At 51.9% G+C, this 20661-nt stretch overlaps 1 protein-coding gene and 1 long non-coding RNA gene across 2 annotated transcripts in view; one reads left to right on the top strand and one right to left on the bottom strand.

The window, feature by feature from the left end:
* LOC116955717 (uncharacterized) overlaps positions 1-20661 on the bottom strand; it is a 49670-nt gene that overhangs the window by 11454 nt on the left and 17555 nt on the right. The window contains exons 2-11 of the mRNA XM_076053403.1: positions 11809-12069; positions 9780-9966; positions 8973-9154; positions 8526-8754; positions 7198-7374; positions 5004-5618; positions 4527-4641; positions 2942-3019; positions 2213-2241; positions 188-477 (exon numbers count right to left, since the gene is read on the bottom strand). Coding sequence (XP_075909518.1) covers positions 188-477; positions 2213-2241; positions 2942-3019; positions 4527-4641; positions 5004-5618; positions 7198-7374; positions 8526-8754; positions 8973-9154; positions 9780-9966; positions 11809-11993 — 2087 coding nt within the window. The 5' untranslated portion in view covers positions 11994-12069. The remainder of the gene's footprint in view (positions 1-187; positions 478-2212; positions 2242-2941; positions 3020-4526; positions 4642-5003; positions 5619-7197; positions 7375-8525; positions 8755-8972; positions 9155-9779; positions 9967-11808; positions 12070-20661) is intronic.
* Positions 17090-20001, top strand: LOC142906032 (uncharacterized). Its single transcript, XR_012930030.1, has 3 exons — positions 17090-17299; positions 17681-17768; positions 19498-20001. It is a non-coding gene; the product is annotated as an uncharacterized LOC142906032 (long non-coding RNA).

Genomic DNA, 20661 nt, shown 5'->3' with positions numbered 1-20661 from the left:
TTAATTATATTTTGAACGTTTATGATGATGATGATGATGACGTTGATCTGGATGATGATCATTATAATAATGATTACAATTGGCGTACTGATGACGGTGGCGGTGGCGATGATGGTGATGCCATTAATCGTGATTATGATGATGGTGACGACGGTGGCGATGACAATGTGAGCGACGGAGCCGTCACCTGCTGGAGGACGAGGTCCTCTCCAGCCTCTTCCTCTCGTTCCACCGCCGCTCCTCCTCCTCTATCTCCCTCTTCATCTTCTCCACGTCCTCGGCATCCTCGCCGTCGCTCGGAGCCCCCCCGGCGTGGCCCCCCGCCGCGGGCCCCCCACCGAGGCCTCCGTTGTGACTCCCCCCGCCGGAAGCCGTGTGGTTCGATGCCCCCCAAGACACGGCCCCCTCCAGTCTCCGACGCTCCTGCCATCGCCTCTCCTCCTCCTCCGCCTCCTCCCGCTGCTTCCGCTCGGCCTCCTGCCCGCCGATTCGTCCATCAGTTCGTTCCACCATTCGTTGACCGGTTTAACGACTTCGATCGTTCGCTCGTTCAAATCGTTCGTCTGCGTATGCGTCCGTTTTTCTCGACTGTTCATTGTCACGTTTGTTCATTGTCTCGTTGGTTCATTGTCACGTTCGTTCATTGTCACGTTTGTTTATTGTCTCGTTTGTTCATCGTCTCGTTTGTTTATTGTCTCGTTGGTTCATTGTCTCGTTGGTCCATTGCCTCGTTGGTCCATTGCCTCGTTGGTTCATTGCCTCGTTGGTTCATTGTCTCGTTAGTTCATTGTCTCGTCAGTTCATTGTCTCGTCGGTTCATTGTCTCGTCGGGTCATTGTCTCGTCGGTTCATTGTCTCGTCGGTTCATTGTCTCGTCGGTTTATTGTCTCGTTTGTTCATCGTCTCGTTTGTTTATCGTCTCGTTGGTTCATTGTCTCGTATGTTCATTGTCTCGTTTGTTCATTGTCTCGTTTGTTCATTGTCTCGTTTGTTCATCGTCTCGTTTGTTTATTGTCTCGTTGGTTCATTGTCTCGTTGGTTCATTGCCTCGTTGGTTCATTGTCTCGTTAGTTCATTGTCTCGTCGGTTCATTGTCTCATCGGTTCATTGTCTCGTCGGTTTATTGTCTCGTTGGTTCATTGTCTCGTTTGTTCATTGTCACATTTGTTCATTGTCTCGTTTGTTCATTGTCACGTTTGTTCATTGTCTCGTTTGTTCATTGTCACGTTTGTTCATTGTCTCGTTGGTTCATTGTCTTGGCCACCTTCGCTCACTTTCCCATGTCGACTCATTCACTATTTTTTGTATTCACTCACTCATTCGTTAATATCCTCATTAATCCCTGCAACGTATTGTATGTATGTACGTTGAACGTCTTTCGCACCGCACGTAGCCGCATGCATTTATTCCATGATTCATGCATTCAAATAATTCATGCGCTGAGTGAGTGCATGAGTGAGTAAGTGATCGTGATAGCAGTCAGTGCTCTCAGTCATCTCAGTCAGTCTGTCCCGTGACCTCCTGCCAGCGGGTGTTCGACATTTCACGTGGCCTTAACGTGCACATAGCCTGGTACAAGCGCCGTGGTGACGTCAACGCCACTTAGTGGCGAATGGCGGTTGTTGTTGCGACAACGAGCAACCAAGCAAGGTGGTGAGTGCGTGGGGGGAGCCGGCGAGTGTGTGCGAGTGAGCGGGGGAGCGGGCGAGTGTGTGCGAGTGAGCGGGGGAGCGAGCGAGTGTGTGTGAGTGGGCGAGTGTGTGCGAGTGTGTGCAAGTGAGCGGGGGAGCGGGCGAGTGTGCGCGAGTGAGCGGGGGAGCGGGCGAGTGTGTGCGAGTGAGCGGGGGAGCGAGCGAGTGTGTGTGAGTGGGCGAGTGTGTGCGAGTGTGTGCGAGTGAGCGGGGGAGCGGGCGAGTGTGTGCGAGTGAGCGGGGGAGCGAGCGAGTGTGTGCGAGCGGGCGAGTGTGTGCGACTGTGTGCGAGTGAGCGGGGGAGCGAGCGAGTGTGTGCGAGCGGGCGAGTGTGTGCGAGTGAGCGGGGGAGCAGGCGAGTGTGTGCGAACGGGCGAGTGTGTGCGAGCGGGCGAGTGTGTGCGAGCGGGCGAGTGTGTGCGAGTGAGCGGGGGAGCGAGCGAGTGTGTGCGAGCGGGCGAGTGTGTGCGAGTGAGTGAGGGAGCGATCGTGTGAGCAAAGTGAGCCCAGGTTCTACTTACATGGTCAACCATGACATCATCGTTGTCTTCTGTGGAGGGAGGAATGCGGCAATAGACAAAAATCAGCCAGTCGCAACACCAATTTAGATTATTCAAATACCCTAGATTACCGATAGCAATTGCAATCGATTACCAACGAGCAGTACAACTAGCCACAAGGTCAAAATGATCTCCTATTGCTGAAGCTCAAATCAGCATTGAGGCATTGGGGCTCATCTCCCCGTTCACAGCCCTGCATAGCCAGTGGTGAAAATTCCACGTTCCTATGGTGGGGGCGAGCTTGGCCATAGGATAATTCCACAAAGTGGTATTAATTTAATTGTATCGACCCCCAGAGGGAGGGATGATGGGCTGAGCGACCTCCTGACCGGGCACTGTTAAGACAATCCGTATCCACTCTCCTCTCATTACATCTCATGCCAGATCTGGTCCAGTGGTGGTAATTCCACATTCATGCGACGGGACCCAGTCCACCCAACATTAAACACCACACCAACAACCATCACCAACTTCCCTGCTCCACGCGATAACTCCGTGGAGACTACTACAGTACTATCAATACCCGGATTCGATTCCTGACCACGGCCATCATGAGTGGGCGAGTGATATCTTATCAGGTCACCAAATCTGCGTTGACCAGCGCGGTGAAGTATGGCCACACAACCCCAGTGACAACGCGGGGAATGAATCCAGTTGAACAAAAGATCGAAACCGGAGTTTGCATTTTACCGGAAAATCCGAAGAACTCCGCATTCCGCCACTGGTTTTTCTTCCTGCCGGAAACTTCACCGTTGCTCGTGCTGCTCACTACACAGTAGAAAACATTTAATTTACCCATAAGAGGTTTTTTTGGGGTTAGATCGCATAAATATATAAATGTGTCGTTAAAACCCGCCACCACCCGACACAGCCAACTAGTAAGGGTTGTCACGTAAACAGAACGTGCCAATTCGTCACGAGTACAGCACACCGGTGTGTTGGAGAGCCAAGCAACAACATTTACAGAGTACGATGTTTCGCCAGTAATTACAACTAGCTTCATCGGCCACGCTCAATCCACTGCTGGATAATGGCCTTCCCCGGCCCAGCCCGCCGCCTCTCAAGGATCCTGCGATGTGACAGCTGACGTCTCGCTTGCCGCTTCCCGTCCCGAAGACGCTCGACGCAGCGTCGAGTGAAGCGTCGGCGAATATCATTGCCGCTAAACCGGGCTGTGGGAGTGGCACTCTTAACTCACCCCCCACGGTGAGCGTGTGCGTGAGAATTGTTCTCCAACTCACCCACAATGCAGCACAGCATCGCCCGCACAGTACGGCGTCACAAACAATATTCTAGAATCGCCGTAAACACACGCACACACACGTGCGTGCGCGTCTTGTAGAGCCTGGTAGATTTTATGGGGAGTGGTGGTGCAGCGGTCAGCGCGCTACGCTACGAATCGGGCCGTGACCCCCGAGTTCAATTCTCGTTTGAACCGGTCATGGGCCCTCCCCTAGATCGACTTAGCCTCCCCGTATGCTCGAGGCTATACGGCGAGGGGATCTTTGCGTGCATGTGTTTGTGCATCTGTAATGTAGCTTTCAGAGACATCTTCGTGTTCAGTTATATGTATATTTATTATGAATAAAGTCCACCGACTCACTGATAACTTAACGAGTAACCGCGAGTGACTATATACACTTGGGCAACTTAGACAACTCTATTCTGAGACAACACAACTCTAGCCTTCCAAGACTACAAGGTGCCCACTCCAGGATGATGAAGACGACCCGCTCCAAGGTGACGACGGTGATGGCCGTCCCCCCACAACAGCAGCCCTGAGCCCCGGTTCACGCCGGCTTTTATTCCCCTCACGACCCGGCCACGCCCCTATTCCCGAACCCTCTCTCACCGCACCTGGCGCTGTCCGTCTCTGCCCTTATTACAATTCACGGCCGTTAGGTCCCGTGCTTCTCCTCACGCGACCCTGTCAACACTTGTCGCATCAATCATCATTAGTGACCACTTAGGTCCCACGTTACCCTAACGTGACCCTGTCTGTTCCCGTTACGTTAATTAGTAAGCACGGCCATGGAGAGCCGTACTGTCCCTTCATCACCCCGTACTGTCCTTACACATGTGTGAGTGTGTGCATGCGTGTGTGTGTGCGTGTGTGCATGTGTACGTGCGTGCGCGTGCGTGCGTGCGTGCGTGTGTGCGTGCGTGTGTGCATGTGTACGTGCGTGCGCGTGCGTGCGTGCGTGCGTGTGTGCGTGCGTGCGTGCGTGCGTGTGTGCGTGTGGTGTTTTTTTCTTCCGTGGGTAGTGGCTGGCACCTTTCTGGGTGGCGCCGACGCTTGGAGGGGGCGCCACCTTGGCAGGCTCAGCGGGCAGGACTGGGCGGCTGGGCTTGTCCGAGGCGACGGAGCGCGTCTCGGAGACGCCGAATCCCTGCCGGGTCGGGTCGGGGGGGGGGGGGGGCGGCACGGTGATTAACAATGGTGCTCGGTGTGAAGCACGCACAGTACCCACGCCATCCTCACGGCGCGAGGAAGTCACGAAGGAATGCCGCCGCCGCCGCTTTGTTTTCACAGGCGGGTACGGAGCCGTGTCGCCTGCGAGCGATCCACAGTTTGGACCGAGACTCCGGTGCGCGATCGACACCACTCGTTCTGAACAGCGTCGGGGGGGGGGGAGCTTACGACAACCGCCGGACGTCCCGGGCGGGGCCTCCCGGGGGGGCCCACCCTGACTCGGTGCTCGGCAGCTGTCTAAAAAAAAATATATTAAAATAACGAGAAATAATAAAACACCTGGTACGCGACGGAGGGAGGCGGCGACGATTTGGTGAGTGTCACGGTAACCGAGGAGGTTGTCTTGCCAACGGGAGACACCAGGGTGGTGGTGGAGGCGGCAGCGGCAGGAGGCGCGTTTGTCATCACCGGCGGCGGCAATCGCTGACTCAGCCGGTTCACCGCCACCGCCGAGCTGTCGAACTTCCTCGGCGGTGGCGTGGGAGGAGAGGCGACTCGCCGCAGCGGTGCCGCTGGCGGTGCCACTGGCGGTGCCACTGGCGGTGCCACTGGCGGCGGTGGTCGCCACGGCCCCTCCTCCTCCTCGTCGTCATCATCCCCCCACGCTCTGGTGGAGCCGTAGCTCTTGCGTGTGGTTGAGGCGGTGTTGTTGAAGGCGGTGTTGTTGAAGGCGGTGTTGTTGTAACCAGTGTTGTTGTAGGCGGTGGCTTTGGTGTTGGCGGTGGTGGCTTTGGTGACGGTGGTGGTGGTCACTTTGGTGGTGGGTGCCGCTTTCGAGGATTGTGCCTCCAGCGCCTTCCAGCCCTGCACTGTGCGGTTATAACTCTTCACTGATTCCACTTGAGAACCCGAGGGTTTTTCCAGAGGGCGGCTGAAGGATGTCACCGTCTCCGCCTGCACACGTCGAATGAGGGGCGCCACGGTGGTGAGAGATGTTAACTCCCTCGCCTGGTATACATGCGGTCGTGGGTTCGATCCCGACCCTGATGCCTATATCATTTGGAGTTTACATGTCTCTCTCCCGATGGTCGTGTGAATTTTTCTCTGGGTCCTCCGGTTTTTCCGTCCACATTTAGAATCAACATCACGCGTTTAGAGTATTTGGCTGCTGTAAATTTCCACGTGATGATGATAAGACACTTCATTGAGCTATCATTTGTGGCCAAGTCGCTTCTGATAAAGAGTTATATAGCTCAGTGGGGCTTTCCTGGTAAAATGAACATAGTTTAATAGTTTTTAATGTTTAATGGAGATCGTCATCATTCCAGGTCTTTGCGCCCACACCTCGTCCGCCACAAGTGGAGAATTAAGGAGAGCCCACAGTGTGACTGCGGTCCACACGAACCAGACAATGGAACCACCGTATCGAAACCAACTGCATCCTACGGCCGCCCTCCGGCGGACTGAGCGGTATTAAGCTATCGCGTGGCTCACAGACTTCAAATCGGACGTGTGTTTTGCACAGACTTGGCCATACGCTAGAGAGAGAGCCATAGCTCCACTCGTTTTGCCCAGGGAAAACCTCAAGTACTCTTTTTTCAGGGAGCGTCCTGCCAAGATTTAGCAGTAGGGGGGCGATGCTGCTGCTGTGTGCGTGTGATCCCAATCGAGTTACTTGCGGGGTTGGTTTTTGAATTCGGCTAATTTTGGACATTGCCAACGACGTCGGGGTGATCTCTGCCGTGCACCGTGACGGCCACGACACGTAGAGTGTCGTGGTTAATACGCAAGCGCGTATTAACCACGACAAGCGCGTATTATGCGCGTGCAATTTATCCAATTTGCGGATTAGCCGCGCACCTGAGATTTTGATGTCAATTCATAACTCATGAATTTTACATTAAGCCCAAATTAATAATTAAAAACTAGTTATACATTTTTATTCTTGGAAATGTTTATTACACGTCACGTGCTTCAACCGAACAAATATCTTGCATCCGGTTAATTCTAAATCCACGTGATCACCTCTACAGTACATAAGTTGCATATCTTTACAACTGTGGGTGGAGTTTGATGTTGATTGGCGTGGCTCTGCTTTCATCCACTTAGTGGGCCGAGTCTTCTGGACTTTTGTAATAAGACATGATCAATACATTATTTGCTACTATTTTAGTTTTGTCAATTAACAAACTAAATTTTCTTCACTTAAACATAATTTATACCTATATTAATGGCTTTTGGCATAGAGATCCGAGGAAAATCTTAATATTTTTGGATTATCCGCAATTTTTTCATTTTCCGCGGCCATCCTCCTCGTCATTAGCGCAGATAATGGCGCGGAGTCTCCTGCATTCACTTGGGCGGCCTGCCAGAATCGAACCACGAAAACCAAAAAACCTCTGCAAAAAGAGCACGTCTGCACTTCCGCCGGGGCTCGCCGCTCACCCTCTCCTTTTCGGACACTTAGACGCGGGCCTCTCTATTTATATGTCTGTCCTGGGCACGCCGCGGGGAACGTCATCCTTAAATGTACCTTGAATCCACGGGGCAGGGACTGCACGCTGTCCCACTGTGCGGCCGGAGCCTTCCTTGAGGCCTGGCTCGCATGCAAGCTCGGCTTGGCTTCGCTGATCCTGGGCTGCACTGGCACGTTAGGTGAGGGGCTAGGCTTGGGTGCCTCTGCATAGGCCTTGAACACCGTGCTTGTTTTCTGCAAAATAGATGTGTGTGCACAAAGAACAGTTACAATTAATATGATCTATTTCTAACCATCATCATCAGCCACAGTCTATCCACTGCCGGATGATGGCCTCACCACGCTGTGGCCATCCTTCATGGTCCTGCAAATGCCACAACCCATCTTGCTCCTGCGCACCAGCTGATTTCATTGCTCTATCCCCACTGGGATTGTGCATTCCCTCCTTTCGCTGCCAGGCCGTTGTTAATCGATCGGTCGTCGTTCCTTCCGACCGGGCGCCCCCCAGCTGCGATGCGCCCTGCCCAAGCCTCGCTCACTTCTCTTATCGTCACCACGACGCCTCTGCCTTGCGTGTGTTCTCTAATCCACGTGCTCCTCTATCGGGCCTCCCAGTGCAGTCTCCACCCATTTTTATGCATTCTTTGAAAATATGGAATTGACCCAACATCCCAAGTCTATGGTGGGTATACAATACATATATTATGTATATAAAAAACAACAGATATAGTGAGATGAAAAAAGATATGTGCAGACCAATTAAGAGATTACGTACATTAATTGGCTACATAACAATAGGATTTACCCTTTCTGGCAATAAAACAGTTGTATTAAAATGTTAAAACGCCAAACGGAATCCTTTTTCAAGGAACCAATGTCTGCATTAACCACAAGATTTGTGGTGAACATGCAAACAAAAAAAGAACATGCTCTGATAATATATCAGGGCATGTTGACAATCGTGGCATTCTCTGGTCTAACACTTTGAGACTAGGCTCAAAAGAAAGCTGTCTCTGGTATGGACCAATCAGTTTAAAAGAAAATGCTATATATTATGTCAGAGCATGTTTTGTTGTTGTTTGCGTGTTCACCACAAGTACCTGGTGTGGTTAATGCAGACAGGAGTCCTCGAAAAAGGTTTTTGTTTGGTGTTTTAGCACCTTGACACAACTGTTTTATTGCCAGAAAGAGTAAAACCTATTGTTATATTTTGATACTGGCAAGAAAGGTCCCATATTAATGGGCTATCTTGTTAATTGGCTGCTGTGTCAATTAGAGTTTGAAGTTGAATATTTGCCGCAGGGCTCCTTAAGTTACTTGGGCCCCTGAGCCATTTTCTTTCATGCCGAGTGCCCCCCCCCCCCCCGACCCCATCAACGTCTCACGGGCAGGGCGACGGATGGCTGCGACGAGGCTGTGACGAGGTTCCTCTTCGTCTGCCCGGAGTCCACCATATCCCTCCTCCTCTCTGTCACCTCTTCGTAGTCCCGCGCCGCCTCCGGACGACGGAGGGAGCTCACGCCGCCCCGCGATGACGAGTAGACGGCATCGTCGTCGTCGTCGTCGTTATCGTCGTCGTTATCGTCGTCGCCGTCGTTATCGTCGTTGACGCCGCTGCGAAGAGATGAGAGAGAGTGAGTGCGGAGGGAGAGGGCAGTGGGTAATTGGCACCCAGAAAAAAATTCACATTTCGGAGCGCTGAGCACCTGCACGCCAATTCCATTTGTTTGGCCGTGCCGGGAGGCAGAGGGTCTCAGACGGCAACAAATTTGGCCAGATTGTTGCGTGGCCCAACCCAAAACCCAACGGTGAATCGGTTGTAACGATCATACTTGTTGCCATAGAAGCCACCGCGACCGCCACCGCGGCCGTCACCGAGATCGCCACCACGATCGTCACCGCCGCCGGATCGGTAGAGCCGCACGTTGCCGTTGGAATTGGCGGAGTTGTCGCTCTGCTTCTGGAGGAGCTTCTCGCTGGAACCGATCCTCCGGGACTTCCAAGCTGCCAGGCTCTGTGTAGTCGAGAAGGTGAGAGCAGAAGATGAGACCAGCACCGTCACCACACAATAACGAGTTCAGGAGAGATCGTGTGTGCGAGCAGCGTGTGTGCGAGTGTATCTGGAGCGAGCAGGGTGCGTGTGTGAGTGTATCTGGAGCGAGCAGGGTGCGTGTGTGAGTGTATCTGGAGCGAGCAGGGTGTGTGTGTGAGTGTATGTGGAGCGAGCAGGGTGCGTGTGTGAGTGTATGTGGAGCGAGCAGGGTGCGTGTGTGAGTGTATGTGGAGCGAGCAGGGTGCGTGTGTGAGTGTATGTGGAGCGAGCAGGGTGTGTGCGTGTGTGAGTGTATGTGGAGCGAGCAGGGTGCGTGTGTGAGTGTATCTGGAGCGAGCAGGGTGCGTGTGTGAGTGTATCTGGAGCGAGCAGAGTGCGTGTGTGAGTGTATGTGGAGCGAGCAGGGTGTGTGCGTGTGTGAGTGTATGTGGAGCGAGCAGGGTGTGTGCGTGTGTGAGTGTATGTGGAGCGAGCAGGGTGTGTGCGTGTGTGAGTGTATCTGGAGCGAGCAGGGTGTGTGCGTGTGTGAGTGTATCTGGAGCGAGCAGGGTGCGTGTGTGCGCGAGTGTCTGGAGAGCGGCCTCACACTCTGCCACGCGTGGTCGCTCTCCTCTGGCACGTGCTGCCGGGACTGCTTCAGCTGCTCGTACTGCTGCTTCTGCTCCGCCGTGCGGCGCGCCAACTCCGCGGGGCTCATCTCCACCACCTCGTCAGCGTAGTCGACGCTCACGCCGCCGCCGCCACCCCCACGCACGTCGCTCATGCTCCGGCTCCTGCAGATCGATCGTTCGTTCACCCCCTCGCTCATTGGCTGGCTACGACCGTTCGTTAGTTGGTACGCGCGTGAACGAATTCCTTTGTTGGATCACTCGGTGTGTTCATTCGGCTGCGCCGTCGGTGAATGAATTTGTTGGCCGACTCATTCATCAGTCGGCTCGTTCGTACACAAAGATAAAGATCCCCAGTCCTGTAGCCTTTCACACTCTTGGGGCAATTGCTGTTAGAGAGCAACACACACACACCCACATATACCTACCCGAGCCCAGTCACACAGACACTCACCCACTCACACACACACACACCCACACACCAAATCACAAAGATAAAGATCCCCCGTATAGCCTTAACAGACTGTTGGGGCAAGTGCTGTTAGCGAGCACCTATAAAGGCCGGAACGGTACACGAGGGGGTGGGTGGCCGGTACCACGCCCGACCGCCTTTGTCTCCCTAGTGGCGATATTTACACACCGCACTTGGTACTCATTTGAGGCTGAGTCGACCTAGGGGAGGCCCAGCACCGGTTCAAATAATCGTCACTGGTGTTGACAATGAGCGGGAATCTAACTCGGGTCGCCGGGTTCATAGCGCAGCGCGCTAACCGCTACAATACCGCTCCCCATACACACACTCCCAACAACAACAACCGCTTTCGCCACTAAGTGGTGGTGACGTCAGCACGACGCTTGTGCCAGGCTATGTGCACGTTGAGGCCATGTGAAGTGTCGAACGCCCGCTGGCAGGTAACGGGACAGACCCAGGTGCCACGGGTCGACTGAGATGACTGGCCACTGCACCATCTGTGACCCCTACTGTGCCAACTTGCTGTGTTTTAGCCACCTGGCGCTCCGCTCGTTGTTGTGAGCGTCGCTCCTCCGCCCTCCGTTGTTGTTGGAGGGCGACTACCTCCAACTGCCCAGTAGCGTCCTTCACGAGTCTCCTCCACAGAGGCCGATCTTGACACCGCTGGTACCAGTCATCGGCAAGTCCACTCAGCTCCACGTCCTCCTGTACCACATAACTCCATCTCTTCTCTAGCCCGTGCCGCGCCCGTTTAGCCCCCTCGATCCGCATGACCCGGAGTGAGACCTCTGCTCTCAAACCGGAGCCGGTCATGAGCACACTGCCCAGGTCTGGGAAACTCTCCACTCTTTCCACAACTGCCCCATCACCAATTGGGAGTTGTGGGGTTGGAGTGTCTGATGGTACAAAATACCCAGGCACACACTCCCACACACACTCATTCCTTGTGCCCCTGGTACGAGGAATTAAATGGGCTCCTCTTCATAGCTGGAGCCTGGCGTCTCTGTGACTCACGGGCCACGGTGTAGTTGCAGTGTCTGCACACTCTCGAGTGATGACAACTTGTAACGCGCTGGAGGGTATTTACTTGTCGCTCTCCTAGAGAGAGAGGCGACGACTCGGAGGCGCCAGGGGGAGGAACAATTACCCGAGCTCCTCGGCCAATCGACGAGTGTTTTACACGTGGGAAGAAGGCACGGAGCGCCCGGGGGGAAACCAATGCGTGCGAGGGGGAAACACTCGATCCGCCAAGTACACCACGAGAACAGGTAAGAGTCCACATTTGTTTTGTTCTACTGCCCTCTCGTGGGAGAGCCACGGTACGGCTCCTCCACGCCCAGCTTCGCGGGCCTGCAAGCGAGCAGTCGACTGCTGCCAGTAGCAGGGCGGTGATGGCTACTGCTGCTTCAGAGTGCAGTGTAGCGGTTATGGATGTGTATGTTGACTTATTTCGCACCGCACGTAGCCAGCCTGCTTTGTCTTTGTGTACTACAATCCAGAGCCCCCTGCCACTTAACCCCCCCCCCGTCCCGTACCTGTCTCCCATGCGTGGCGCCTCCTCACTCTGCGGTGCCGTCCAGCTCTGGCGGACCGCCTGGGACCTCTCTCCTCGCTTCTTGCGTAGAGGCACGGGCACGTGCGGCGAGGCGGCGGCGCCGTGCGGCAGGTAGTGGTTGAACGCCACCTGAGGCTTGGCGTCGTACTTTTGGATGTCCCGCATATTGGCGGTGGTTGGCGCTGGGTGGCGCTGGGTTTAGGTGGTGCAGCAGCTGGCGTGGTGGTGGCGACACGAAGCCCTGCAGCGTGCCGAACACAGCAATCGCAATACCGTTATTTGCTGCTACGGCTACGTCATTATCAGTGATGATGATGATTATCACCATGATTAGTGTGATGAGCATTGTAATAATTATTGCGATGATTATCATTATTATCATGATGATTATTGTGATGAGAATTATTATTGACGATGCTTGGTTGCACAACGGTTGCTGTTGTGACCGTGGAGGTGGGAACTGGTTCTTTTGACGTGCCACGCTAATACGGTAACTTACAGAGCCCCTCCCCCCGCCAGCCTCCCCTAGAGGTCACGGCGGAATCGTGGGAAGGGGGGGGGGGGGCGACCGCCCAGGGCCCCGCAGGCGTCAGGGCCGGGATGGAACCCACCACGACCTCCTGCATACCAGGCGAGGGAGATAACATCTCCTGGCCACCACGTCACTGGGGCCTCTCTGTGCACGCATGCTGGGGAGAGAACGCGGATTGGCCAGCCCATCGGAATCTGGGGCCTCAGCGGCGCTGGCTGAAGTGTCTCCGTCACGGCCATGGTGAACACCCAGACAGAGTTACAATCGAATGATCATATTTATACTGGAGGAATCCGATGAGCTATAAAACTCTTTTTCCACAGATGTCCAGTAGGGACACGGGGTAAGAACGTCACAACAACAAACAGTACACAAACACGATAGGAGTGCAAAGTACAAGAAATGTCAACAAATCACCGAAAGAAATTAAACGAAACCATCCCCATCCTACCAGGGGAAGCCCACCAAGGCATTAACTTGTTGTCCAAGAGCGACCTGGCCATCACAAATGACGACTCAACAAAGGGGGGGGGGGGGGGGGGGGCGCCAGACGCTCAAACCCAGGGCCTCGGCGACTCGCACGTGGCCATCATGAACCCCCCCCCCAACTTGAGAGGGGGGGGGGGGTGCTACCGGCCCCGCTCCCCTCTCTATGGGCGGCCGCACCGCAGTATTAATGTGGGCGGCTTCCTGGATTTGAGCCGTGAACTTTTTGCAACAGCCATTCTGAATCGGCTGATATCACGACATACTATGATCAATCCACTGCTGGACGAAGGCCTCGCTAAGCCGTCGCCATCACCTCTCACGATCCTGCCATGCAATAATAACCATTGCCATTGCCATGCAATAATAACCATTGCATGCAATAATAACCATTGCCATGCAATAATAACCATTGCCATGCAATAATAACCATTGCCATGCAATAATAATCATTGCCATGCAATAATAATAATAATCATTCCCATGCAATAATAATAATTCCCATGCAATAATAACCATTGCCATGCAATAATAACCATTGCCATGCAATAATAATCATTCCCATGCAATAATAACCATTGCCATGCAATAATAACCATTGCCATGCAATAATAACCATTGCCATGCAATAATAATCATTCCCATGCAAAAATAACCATTGCCATGCAATAATAATCATTCCCATGCAATAATAATCATTGCCATGCAATAATATTCATTGCCATGCAATAATAACCATTGCCATGCAAGAATAACCATTGCCATGAAATAATAATCATTGCCATGCAATAATAATCATTGCCATGCAATAATAACCATTGCCATGCAATAATAACCATTGCCATGCATTAATAATCATTGCCATGCAATAATAACCATTGCCATGCAATAATAACCATTGCCATGCAATAATAACCATTGCCATGCAATAATAATCATTCCCATGCAATAATAACCATTGCCATGCAATAATAACCATTGCCATGCAATAATAATAATTCCCATGCAATAATAACCATTTACATGCAATAATAACCATTGCATGCAATAATAATCATTGCCATGCAATAATAGCCATTGCCATGCAATAATAACCATTGCCATGCAATAATAATCATTGCCGAATGCTTACAAGCGAGGTCTCCGCTAGGCTGTGGGTTTCTGTTGTAAGTCTATGGCTCGCTATGTAAGTCGATGGGTCTGTGTACAAATCTACGGGTTTCTGAGTGTACGGGTCTCACTCTGAGTGTGTTTAGGGGTCCGTATAAGAGTTGGGTGTAAGTCTACGGGTGTCTGTGTGAGTCTATGGGTGTCTGTGTAAGTCTATGGGTCCGTGTAAGTCTATGGGTCTCTGTGTAAGTCTATAGGTCTCTGTGTAAGTCTATGGGTCTCTGTGTAAGTCTATGGGTCTCTGTAAGTCGATGGGTCTCTGTATAAGTCGATGGGTCTCTATGTCAGACCATCAACTCAATCATGGTTTTTGGGACGGCTGCATCTCGGATTCCAGACCCCGGCTCTCAGGGTCCCCCGACCAAGAAACAAAATCCATGAACTGATTTGTTCATGGATTTTGTTTGATGTTTTGTTTTTTTACCATCGCCATGCCCTCAGCTCACCCCGCCTGAGCGATCGCCACCCCCGACTGCGTGTCCTTGGCCGGTATGTCTGCCTCTGGCCCAGCCGGAAAACGTCGACAGTGGCGAGCGAAGTCTCTCCGGGCGCTCAGAGCGACGGGCCGACGAGTGGCGCGGCGAGGGGAGCGGCTTCGCCCCCCCCATCCCCCCCGGCAGAGCCATCCCACTCATTCCCCTCGTCCCGGCGTTGATTGACTGACGGAGGCCCGGATCATAAATAATCAAGAACAAATAAAGAGTTTAGAGCGGCGGTTCTTGACCTGGGGTGCATCACCTCGCACACAGCCTGGGGGTGCGAGCTGAGGCCCCTTCTGGGGGTGCGAGCTGAGGCCCCTTCTGGGGGTGCGAGAAGTGGCCAGATTGTTTTTGAATGTAAATAATCGAAAACACAAATTAAGCACATGCACGTAAGTTCAACTACTTTGCTTAATCAACCTTTGTGTGTGTTCATTAACACTGTTGATTGTTTTTACGATTGACATCCCAAGGTGTGCAAGGCTGCAGTGAAGGATAATATCCACTGGTTTCAATAGTTATCCCGATAGCGTGGCCATGATACAGAAGATATGATTGATTTAAGTCGGTAAGGAGGGCCGAATGAGCTTGTCAGCCGCTATATTTCATGGGCGTCCTGCGATGGTACAGATGCTGTAACAGTGCAGATCTGCGTTAAATAACAATAATGATGCATTTTAATATCGCGTCGTTCATGCAAAAACTGTCACCTCACAACCGCTGTGCAAGGCAACAGCGATAAAATATAATAATTAGTGCCTCTCGCAAGACACGGAGCAAGCCCAAACCAAGGTCAACCCGATGTAGAGGCCGCAGTAAGCACGAAGTTTGCTTTTAAACGTCGCTTACATCGTGGACAGGGCGGGGGGGGGGGGGAGAACGTCGTCTGTCTGGCGAGTGTGGAGAGCGGGAGGAGGAAGAGGAGTTGCCGGTCCACCGCCAGTGTCTCGCGTCTCATCTCGGTGGCCCTCAATGAGTTTGCAGCTCCACATTGGGTGAACTCAGCACCCCCCGGTGGGTTTGTGCAGAGCAATGAGGGCGTGGGGGGGGTCCACTCACGGTGTTGTAATCATGGGCGGAGTTTGAGGGAGGCACGGAGGGGGGGGCTCAATGCCCCCCCTCCCCCCAAACTGGACACCTTTATTCATTAATTTTCAGTAGTTCACAATTAAGATTTTCAAGTTAATTCATTAATTATATGCACCCGTGATTCCTAAAGTGAGAGACAAAACGAACCGCCTGCTCCCCCCCCCCCAATCGAGAAGTCAAACTCCGCTCTAGTGTTGTACTCCATCAGTGTTGTACTCCATCAGTGTTGTACTCCATCAGTGTTGTACTCCATCAATGTTGTACTCCATCAGTGTTGTACTCCATCAGTGCGGTCTTAAACCCGGGGGGGAGGGGGTGGGCAATACAGGGAAACTGGAATGGCGATGAGATGTGTGTGGGGATGAGATGTGTGTGTGTGGCCACGAGGGGGAAGCAGTAGCGCGGGAATGGACACAGTCACACTCCCCCGAAGTAAACTAAATATGTTATACAGAATAGAGGTGTCTTCTTGGTTCTTTCGGTAAAGTCACGTAGAAGGGAAGCATTTCTCTTCTACGTGACTTTACCGAAATAATCCCTGCAGTCACGAAAGCTTTAAATCGAAATATAATAAAGGTGTTTGGGGTTTGATCGCGTAAATATAAATGTGTCGTTAAACCCGCCACCACCCGACACAGCCAACTAGTAAGGGTTGTCACGTAAACAGAACGTGCCAATACGACGTTTCGCCAGTAATTACAAGTAGCTTCATCAGGCGGACAGCGACCAGATTTGTGGAGAAATCCTCCTGTTTCGTTCCTTATATCGAGGGGTAGATGTGATGAGGTCACTTGTGAGCCCTTCAGTGTCAGATGGTGATAGTGAAATGTTAAAGCAGCGCTGCAATTGAACGGTTACAATGATGCACAAATCAACAGGGCACTGAATGCCAAAACCAAATAAAACAACACGAGCGTTGAGACTGACCAAGTAATTTAAACTATTAAAGTACTGTACATTGCGGGAGTAATTGATAAACTCGCCAGATGCTTGGAAAAACAAAACATCCGAGTCAGATTTGGCACTGTGCATAAAATACAGAAATTCATATCTGGTACAAGAGATTTATTACCGAAGCTATCAACAGAAGGTGTGTACCGGATGAATTGCTCTTGCGGCAAACGCTACGTTGGGCTGACAGGACGAATGATCAGCACGAGATGGAGAGAACACCAAGGAATATGGAACACTCCCAGATACAACTGTCAGCAGTGGCAGAACACGCGTGCCAACAAGGATACTCAATTCTGATAATGTTGGAATTAAAACTAGCTACTACTGGCCAAGACTAATTAGATAATCTATCGAAATTGAGAGAAATACAACTGAATTTAACCGGTCGTATAGCTACAGGCTTAGTGCTGCTTGGAAGCGAATCATCAAACAATACAATGTTTAAATACATTCCTCTACAGGTACGTCAAAAGTGATTACCTGTACGCCGCAGCCAATTGCAGGTCCTGCTATTTTAGTGCACACAATCGACAGGATGTACAATGGCAATGTGCCTGTGTAATGTACGCTGATTACCATATCAACCCAATCGATGCATTCACTAACCCCCATCCCCCTTCGCACGTGAAGGGCTCGCAAGTGACGTCAAGGAACGACTCGGGAGGATTTCTCCACGGATCTGGCTGATGAAGCTGGTTGTTATTACTGGCGAAACGTCGTACTCAGATTGAAAATGTTGGGGATTACTCTTCAACACACCGGTTAGTGCTGTACTAGTGACGAATTGGCACGTTCTGTTTACGTGACAACCCTTACTCATTGGTTGTGTCGGGTGGTGGCGGGTTTAACGACACTTTTATGTTTTCCAGATCTAACCCCCCCCCAAAAAACTATATTATGGATGATATTGGTCGCGAAAGCCTACGTGTTAAACTAAATATATTATAGGCGACGTTTCAGGCAATGTCCCTTAGATAGATAGACCGGAGTGACTGCGTGAATATTAGTTGGAGACTGTAACCGCTACAGGGTAATTGTTTGTACTACCGAAAACCAATATTTGATTTGAACATCTCAGAGCTGGAATTTAACTAAAAGTAAATAGAGAAGCAAATGCAATGCGATTCGTTGTCTGTGTGCAGCCATTGGTGACTGGGCTGAGCTCATCAATTCGCGACGCTAGAGACCGGTGCCTGAAACCTGGAGTCGAACTCAGGTTCCCGCCTTGGGGTACGTTTAACAAACGTCTCAGTGAGTGAGCGAGTGTGTGTGTGTGTATTTGTGGTATGTGTGTGTATGTGTGTGTATGTGTGTATATGTGTGTATCTGTCTCTGTGTGTCTGTGTGTGTGTGTGTATCTGTGTGTGTATATCTGTGTGTGTGCCAGCGGGCGTTCGACACTTCACGTGGCCTCAGGGTGCACATAGCCTGGCACAAGCGTCGTGGTGACGTCACCGCCACTTAGTGGTGAATGGCGGTTGTTGTTGTTGTATCTGTCTCTGTGTGTCCCTCTGTGTGTATGTGTGTGTATATCTGTGTGTGTGCCAGCGGGCGTTCGACACGTCACGTGGCCTCAAGGTGCACACAGCCTGGCACAAGCGTCGTGGTGACGTCACCGCCACTTAGTGGCGAATGGCGTTGGTTGTTGTTGTTGTTATATCTGTGTGTGTGCCAAGTTTGCTGCAGTAGAAAACTTGTAGCTACAGAGTTTGTTAAGTATCAGAGAATAATCGAGCTGTACGCAGCTCAAAATCAGACTCCTGTTCACTCGCCCAGATTCCTACGAACGGCGCAGTCCGTCACCACGCGCGCTTTGGCCGCGGGGACTCGGATGAGAACAAATTCGTACCTTTTAATTGGGTGATATCATAATGCTCAACCGGTGTGAAGATGCATGCATGAGACCGGTTGTTCAAGAAATCTCCCTTTAATAATGCGCGCCTGGAACAATTCGCATTGTGCTGGCTGGGCATTAAACGCCCCTTTAAATCAACGCGGTCATGAATCATCGCACCAAGATTGCGAAACCATATTTCCCAGGCATCGGTTCAAAGAGAATGTATCTCTATATTCACCTCGCCCGTTTATAGTGATATTTTAATTGAGTAAAATAATGAATGAATAATATTTAGTCATTATTTGCCAACCCACCGCTGAACGATGGCCTCCCCCCCCCCCCCGCGCTGTGCCGGTCACGGGCGCTCTTTGGCCATACTTCGAACTCGGGTGGCCAGGTTCGTGTGCTAACCGCGGCGCCACCCACACAAGCATACGTAACATAACGTCTCGTGAATACAGGAAGGCCTCCCTGAGTCTCAAGACTCTCTTCCAGGAGGGTGCTGCTACACAGCGGATGTTTGGCCACTTACTTTTGCAATGGGCGTTTGTCTCCACGCGGGGTGGAGTGTGTCCAGGGAGAGGACTTAGCACGTACACGAGGAGGGAACGTTTCCATCGACCGGGACCTACTTGATGTTCTGCGAACCATGCTCATCAGCAGTGCTGACCATTAATTGATCCCCAAAGAGAAGGATTGTGCCCAGACCCAGGGCTTGAACTCATGTATTCATTGGTGGTGGCTCACTGTCTCCAACATGGCGGTGACGCAGTGCTGAGCTCACCTCGCTATGAACCCAGAGACTTGGATTTGATTCCCAACTCCTTCACTAGCCCACACCGACCAGCGTGAGGAAGTATGGCCAAACAGCCCTCGTGGCCAACATGGAGTGAAGAGACAGGGTATGTATACAGGGATATGGATTATTATTGGTGCTGTTGCATTTTTGAGACACGAAAGACACCGGCACGCGGGGCACGAATTCGGGTCCTCAGCGGTGCTGTCTCAGCCTCTGACATGACCATTACGAGCCCTCTTTGCGAGCGACAGAGACACCCAGGCCACGGGTTTCATCCTGAGCGTCTTAGTTCCACATCTGTGCCTCTGGACCCTGACGAGCAGGTTCGGGACGCAACCTCCTCCACCGTCGAGGTCTCGGCCAACATCCCGACACTGCAGCTGCGCCCCGGCACGGAGCCCGGCGTGGCATGGATCCCTGTCCACCCACTCGGTTCGGCGGAGGGCGACGTGAACCACCGCGGGACGCGACCCCGACTTGACGCTACCGTGCAATGAATAAACACGCGTTGAGATTATTTAGATGGATCTGCTGCTATAAATGTTCAAATGATCGGCCACTTTCTTTAGTTATCATTTGTGGCCAGGTCCCTTCTGAAATATAAGTTAATACTTGAGTGTGCTTTGCCTGATAGGTTGGGGATGGTTTAGTGTTGTGTTTCTAAGTGTTTGGGCGACTGTTTACCTTTCTCGTACTTTGTACCACTCACGTGTTTTTGTGTTTTTTTGCTGTTGTAACGTCCGTACCCGCCCATACTGGACACCAGTGCAAAAATAGCTTTATAGCTCATCGGATTCCTCCACTATAAATAAATATTCTGATTCCTAGTCCATCGCTCGCGCGCACGGGACTGGGCCCTTCGGGAGCGGGGCATCAGCTTCCAGTCTCCTTGACACGACTGGCCGAGACTCAAAGGTGGATCGCGTGGGGTAGCTGCCGCAAGTCACGGCCAGGTGGGCGCAAATCATTGCAGGGGGCGGGGGCAGTCGGCCACGAAGGGGGAACCCCCAATCAAGAGGTAAACAAGTTACACAAAAAGTTTTCTTTGCTTATTAAAAATTTACCTGCAGCCCACCATGGCGATCGCGCACCTAGCTACAGTCGCATCAGCAGAGCAGCAGCAGCGTCATCAAGCCGCCTGATCCACCACCACCACCCCCGTTGGAGCTCATCCTAGACCTTAACATCGTTTTATTTAGTAACACTCACCGTGAGACTGTTTCCCTTTAGACGCAATACTATCATTACATAGAGAGTTATAGCCTAACATATTATTGTATATTACGGGGTTAAAAACATCCGTATCTATCCATAATAGAGGTTTTTGGGTTAGATCGGGTAAACGTAACTGTGTCGTTAAACCCACCACCACCCGACACAGCCAATGAGTAAGGGTTGTCACGTTAACGAAACGTGCCAATTCGTTACTAGTACAGCACTAACCGGTGTGTCTGAGAGTAAACCCACCAGTGCTAAACTAGTAACTA

Source organism: Petromyzon marinus, chromosome 61 (assembly GCF_048934315.1).
Source record: "Petromyzon marinus isolate PM22_M1 ecotype Great Lakes invasive population chromosome 61, UKy_Petmar_22M1.pri1.0, whole genome shotgun sequence".
NCBI classification, from domain to species: domain Eukaryota; kingdom Metazoa; phylum Chordata; class Hyperoartia; order Petromyzontiformes; family Petromyzontidae; genus Petromyzon; species Petromyzon marinus.
The sequence above is the reverse complement of the archived record's forward strand: the minus strand, read 5'-3'. Positions and strand labels throughout refer to the sequence as shown.